Here is a 6,000-nt window from a genome sequence, read left to right as displayed (position 1 = left end):
TAAACCTCCACAAATCATAAACCTAACCATAACCTACAATCCTAACCATAATCATAAATCATAATCCTAATCATAACCTATAACCTATAGAATGAATGGGTTGGATGAATTAAACAACTAGGGAGATATGGTTTCTGAGCTCTAGCTCGGGCTGAGGTCGAGCTCAGAAACCTTTTCCTATTATCGGATATGCCTTCGCAAGTAGAAAAGAGATTCCACTGACAAGAGAATAAACAAACAAACAATAAGACTGAAAACGATATCACTACATCACCTGCCAAACAACAAATTAAGATTCATAGTCTCATGGTGAAAGTATCAGTGTATCACCACAATTTATTACAAGCTTATTCATAGTAGGAAATGGGAATCCTACAAACACCTACACTTCAATTCAACTTCAGTTGAACTGAAAGTCTATATTGGGCTAATGTTTCCCACCCCCATATTTACCCATTCCACTCCTAAAGCACCTCATCCACGCCCACCTCATCACCACCCATCCCACAATCGAAAATAACATCGAGGAAATACAACAGGAAGACCAGGACAAAGCAACAAGAGAACATGGGAATTGGCCCAAAGAGCCACAAAAATAGTGGGATAGAGAAGTAAAAGGAACGGAGGCCAAGAGACCAAAAATAGCTCCCCTTATTAACAGTCCTTCCCACATAATCTTGCGTGAGATAAGGTGAAGATTTTCCCTTGAGTGGCACACTGATAAGGATGCTAGCGTGGCTATAGTACCTAATAGATTGCACATTGAATAGAAATGCTGCCAAGAAGCTAACCAAGATAGAAAAGTACTTAATAGAAAACCCTAAATTGCTTCTATTACCAATCACAAATTCATCCCCTCTGAAGCTTCCCTTTCCACCCCACTTTGTCATAAGAACAGCAATCAAAGAACTCAGCATAATCGCCATAGAGGCCAACACAGTTGATGCCATTATGTTGTTTCTTAAGGTTTGCACGGCAAGAACTCCATTTTTAGGACTATCCTGTAATACCCATCCAAAATAAATGAAGAAGAAAAGAAAGAGAACCATAGGACTAAGAAAAATAAAGGATACCCATAAGATTTTATATGATGTGTAGGCTGTATAAACCTTATTTTTCAAGAAGTATGGTACGGCCACTCCATACGATGATCCAAACCATCCATTTGTTGGGCCACAACCTAAATAGGTTATACCCCCAACAATTCATTCTATAGGATGATCCTAACCCTCCAATCTATAGAGAGACTGCACAAACACAACCTATTTACATGGTTGAAACTTCTATAGATGGGAGGGATAGGATCATCCCATGGAAATGATTTTTGGGGCACAAACTATTTATACTGTGGCCCAATAAATGAACAGTTTAGATCATCCTATGAAGAAGGCTCCACAGTACTGGTTTATACGGCCACAGATCATATAAAATCTATAGGTCATAATCAAGAAAAACAAGAAAGAGAGGATGACCGACCTGCATCATGGCTTGTACCCATGCCAATCTGTTAATGGCGTTAATACCGATGACTGTCTTTGTGGGGTGCTTGACTATACGATAGAAGAGCCATGTGTGATAAGCTGACAAAATAGCAAGGCCCAAAGGGACCAAAACATAATCAAGCTCTTGTTTCTGCATCACTGTTGCAGAATCGTATAGAAGAAAAAGAAGAATTGGAGACAAACTCTGAGGAGAAAGTTAAAAACTGAGAGGGAGAGAGGGAGAGAGATGCGTGTCACTTTTATATGATGGAATCTGAAGAGGATATTGCGTGGGGTTGGAGGTCTTTGCCACGTGTCCTACTTGATCTTAATATTTAGGCTTTGTTTTGGCATTTTCATACCTAGTATTTAATAATTTGTTCTTTTCCAACGACCACATGGGTATCCCTGTGATTTGTGGAAATTTTGTAGGTGAATGGGAAATATCTCCATTCTATTTTTCACTGTTTTTTATTCAAGTAACTGGAAGAGGCGTGCCACTAGGGCCGGGTTGGGTCGGGTCAGGTCGGGTTGAGGCCAACCCTAGCCCAAACCAAGGTAGCATTATATTTACCGGATCCAGCTCGAACCTCGGATCGAGGAGAGTCAAAATCCATCCCCATTGGATAATTCTATCCTCACAATTTGTAGAATTTTTTATTTTTATTTTTTTTGATGAATACAAACCATTGTTTTATTTTATTTTCTCATCATCCTTTTAGTGGCCGCAAATCAGAGAGTTTGAATCGTCAAATGAGTGGATTTTTCTCCATGGCCCATTCATAACAAGTCCTATAAAATAAATGGATCCACTTCCACTTTTGGCCGATCATATTTTTTCTTGGAAAAAGATACACATTCGCCATATTGGAATACTAATCATGAGAATGAGTCCTGATCATCAATGTCTGGTTGGGGCAGCACCAAAGTTGGTAAAAAACCCTCCTTCCACCAATGTTTGTTTCGGGCTGGTCTGGGCTTAGGCCAATTTCTCAAAATCCATGTTAAATTTAAGTTTTACTTGACCACATTTTGTTACTGTTCAAGAAATCCGGCCCACTCTTAAAAGAAATTTTATGTGTTAAATTTAGGCTACTATATTCACACTACCATGTTCTGATAATAGGACAAACTCACTTTGTCTTTTCTTTTTTAATTAGTTGCTGAGTGCCTTTTGGGAATTATAGTAGCTCTTTGATAGTTGGTTAAATACCAGGTGTCATTGAGAATCAATGAGAACGGTGTAATGAACATAGTTGAAAACGAATAATAAGCATATAGTAGGTTAAGGAGGAAGGGTTAATATTGGTTACGACTTACAAGTAGTAGTTAAGAGGACTTCTCGGCTAATTAGAATTACTAGCTAGTTTTAAGTTATACATGTTTTATTCATGTAGATATATTATTCAGAAAAATCCATATAAATTTTATTTGAAACTTAATGAGCTTTTATGTTCTAAATATACCTTATTTAAATACACTCATTCGATATTGTCAAAAGGAGAAATACTATTTAAAAAATAATTACCGAAAGAGAAACGTGTAGATTTATTATTAGGTTTTTGAAAAAAAATATCAATTTTATTTCAAACTTAAAATGAGTTTTAAAGATTTAAGTATACTTTATTCAAATACACACATTCAACACTAAGACATTCGTCGAGCAAGCAGAAGCCCTTTTGAAGGAAGCTATTCCGGAACAGATAGAATTGTCGTGTTGCACTCCTTTAGTCGCTCCACTAGAGACTTTGCCCTTCCTTCCTCTCTTCTCGAGCTCTTTTCTATAGAAAAGAAAGATTCTCAAAAGCAAACACACGAATAGTGAGACTAATGGTGCTAGGGCTGCATTAGGGACTGAGATTGTAACTAAACATACTCAAAAGATAACCTTTGACTAAATAGGTCACTTGACTGAAAATCAATTTTACGGTATAGGTGCTTATGACCTCCCATTTTTGCCCTGCGGTAATAATTCCTCTGGCATTATGAATTTTATCACATTGAGTCTGGAACACCGAGGCTTGTGAGAAAAAAAAAGGACGGTCCAGAGAACAATTAAAACATACGCCAGAGAACAATTAAAACACCTACATGAGTGCCCCCTTTTTTACCCACAAAAAATTCTACAACGAAAATTAGTCATTAAGAAACGTGTACAACTACAGAAGTTTATTTTATCATATGTAGTCAAACAAAGCATTACAGAAAAAAAGAACGAAATAATATATAATCACCCACTAACACCGTCAATTCAACTTGGGTTGAACTGAAATTATTCCACATGGCACTACCAACACCCTCCTCACAACCCAACTTCCTCATCCTTCTCATCGTCTCTGATCCTACAGTCAAAAGAGACGTCTAAAAAATACAGCATGAAAACCAGGACAATGCAACAAATGAACATGGGAATAGGCCCAAAGATCCACAAAAATAGTGGGAAAGAGAAGTAAAAAGCACGCAAGCCTAATGACCAGAAATAGCTCCCTCTATTAACAGCCCTCCTCACATATTCAGCAGAGATATGGGGTGGTTTTCTCTTCAGTGGCACGTTGATGAGGATGCTTGCATGGCTGTAGTACCGAATCGACTGCACGTTCATTAGAAAGGCCACTAAGAAGCACAGCAAGATAGAGAAGTACTTGATCGAAAACCCTAGCTCGCTTGTGTCCCCCAACACGAATCCATACCCTCGCCTGCCAATGCCGCTGTTCGTCATTAGCGCAGCGATCAAAGAACTCAGCATGATCGCCGTCGATGCCAACAGGGTTGATGCCATTATATTGTTTCTCAGAGTTTGTACCGCTAAAATGCCATTCTTACAAGTGTCCTGCAATAGTAACGATTCTTCCGTAATTAGGAATAGACATCTTAATGTACATGACCTATATTGTGCTATGGATCAAAATGTTACCATCATGAGTGGGGGCCTGCCTAGGTATGTGACAAGGCGAGACCCAACTTGGTATGGGACAGGTTTAAAGGACCTAGCCTAACATGCTCCATCAGCTGTGAAGCTTTTGGCATATTGGTTAGGTACCTAACATTTGATATCTGAGCCGTCACCACATCCCGAGTTTGAGTTACAGAAGGAGTGACCCATGTAGAGGACTACCTTGAAAGGGCTACTCGGGAAAAAAGAGAGTTAGAGACAGAGAAAGGATTCTTTTTTAGTGAATGCGTCACAGCTGATTACTATTTTTTTTTTTTTAATTTACTATGAAATAAAGTTGATTTAATTCAACTTAAGAAAATATTATTGTCGGTACTAGGTGTTATTACATTAATAAGTATTTTGAGTCATTCCAAATAGTGATTTTGAGTACTAGCCGACAGAGTGAAGTTACCACATAGTGGGCCGTCACGGAATGAGTAATAAAAAAAATGCCATAGTGAAACGGCAGATGCAGAAGCGAGGTAGAATATTACAGGTCTTAGGTGAGGGCCTGCCTTGGTATGGGACCAGGTGAGACCCTCAAAGACAAGTTTAAAGGGTCTGGTCTAATGTGTTCCATCATCTCTGAAACTTTTGGCATATCGGTTAGATACCTTACACAAGACAACACAGACATGACATGAAAATGAGTGAAAAAAAAAACCCAGGTTTATGTCATCTCAAGCTTTGTTTGTTATGATAAATCCAAGCAAGAAAAAAAATAGGTACTTATATCGTGTCACAATAATTATCGATGCATATGCTATTACTTACCTCCATCATAAATTGAACCCATATCCGTCTATGGATAGCATTAATACCCATCACGGTCTTTGTGGGATGCTTCAGGACACGATAGCAGAGCCATACATGGTATGCTGCCAATAGAATTAGGCCCAAAGGAACCAAAACATAATCAAGGTCTTGTTTCTTCACCATTGATGTTTGTAAACAACAAATAGTGGAGAATTGAAGAAGATGATGAATAAGTTGTGTGGATAGAGAGTCTTTATGTAACTTAGAGATGGGTCGTTTTCTATTTTTGAAATTTTGACTGGGATCTTCCTTGTATTGTTGTCAGTGCTTTGCCCACTGCCCACTTAGTTTCACCAAGAGGTGGCAATTTTTATTTTCTCTTCTTGTTACTTATTTTATTTATTCTCCCAGAGGTATGTTATGGTGTTTGTGAGTGAATTCAAAAGTTGGTGCTTTCTATGAACCTTCTTTCACACATGAGTTTCACCAACCCACCAAATTGTATGTTGAGAAGAGCAAGATGTAGTAATAATTGTACCACAACAGGTAGTCCCACTATTACGTGGCTTGCCCCCAACTTTATAGACACTTTTCACCTACCTATCTTTCAAGGGAAAGGTGGACAGAGGAATGCTCTAGTAAGGTTCGGCTTTATTGTTTCATGGTGGCTCCAACCTTTGGTTGATCTAATTCTACAGTGCCACTTTGTGGGCCCCATCTTAAAAGTATATCTGATGGGTACAAAGCAAGCTCAGGTGGTCCTGGTTGCCCGGCCCTACCAAAGCATACCTTGCTGGATACTGTTACATTTGGCATGAGATAATGGAA

General features: G+C 38.6%; 2 protein-coding genes across 2 annotated transcripts; both read right to left on the bottom strand.

Moving 5' to 3' along the window:
- Window positions 1-245: 245 nt before the first annotated feature.
- On the bottom strand, window positions 246-1,710 carry LOC143887231 (uncharacterized). The gene is made up of 2 exons (XM_077391342.1): window positions 1,477-1,710; window positions 246-1,001 (listed from the first exon to the last, which is right to left on the bottom strand). The coding sequence occupies exons 1-2, from the start codon at window positions 1,636-1,638 to the stop codon at window positions 465-467; spliced, it is 699 nt and encodes a 232-aa protein (XP_077247457.1). The 5' UTR covers window positions 1,639-1,710; the 3' UTR covers window positions 246-464.
- A 1,919-nt stretch (window positions 1,711-3,629) lies between these two features.
- LOC143887230 (uncharacterized) lies at window positions 3,630-5,440 on the bottom strand. The gene is made up of 2 exons (XM_077391341.1): window positions 5,191-5,440; window positions 3,630-4,311 (listed from the first exon to the last, which is right to left on the bottom strand). The coding sequence occupies exons 1-2, from the start codon at window positions 5,353-5,355 to the stop codon at window positions 3,784-3,786; spliced, it is 693 nt and encodes a 230-aa protein (XP_077247456.1). The 5' UTR covers window positions 5,356-5,440; the 3' UTR covers window positions 3,630-3,783.
- Window positions 5,441-6,000: the final 560 nt, after the last annotated feature.

Source organism: Tasmannia lanceolata, unplaced genomic scaffold (assembly GCF_043159265.1).
Source record: "Tasmannia lanceolata isolate RefF3 unplaced genomic scaffold, GAP_Taslan_0.1 ptg000012l, whole genome shotgun sequence".
In the NCBI taxonomy this organism is placed as follows: Eukaryota; Viridiplantae; Streptophyta; class Magnoliopsida; order Canellales; family Winteraceae; genus Tasmannia; species Tasmannia lanceolata.
The sequence above is the reverse complement of the archived record's forward strand: the minus strand, read 5'-3'. Positions and strand labels throughout refer to the sequence as shown.

What these genes read in the sequence shown, in the direction of transcription:
- LOC143887231 (XM_077391342.1), bottom strand. Translation starts at nt 1,638, where the DNA reads ATGCAGAAACAAGAGCTTGATTATGTTTTGGTCCCTTTGGGCCTTGCT. An exon ending in GGGTACAAGCCATGATGCAG is followed by an intron (nt 1,002 to 1,476) that starts GTCGGTCATCCT and finishes TGGGTATTACAG; the next exon opens with GATAGTCCTAAAAATGGAGT.
- LOC143887230 (XM_077391341.1), bottom strand. Translation starts at nt 5,355, where the DNA reads ATGGTGAAGAAACAAGACCTTGATTATGTTTTGGTTCCTTTGGGCCTA. An exon ending in GGGTTCAATTTATGATGGAG is followed by an intron (nt 4,312 to 5,190) that starts GTAAGTAATAGC and finishes TTACTATTGCAG; the next exon opens with GACACTTGTAAGAATGGCAT.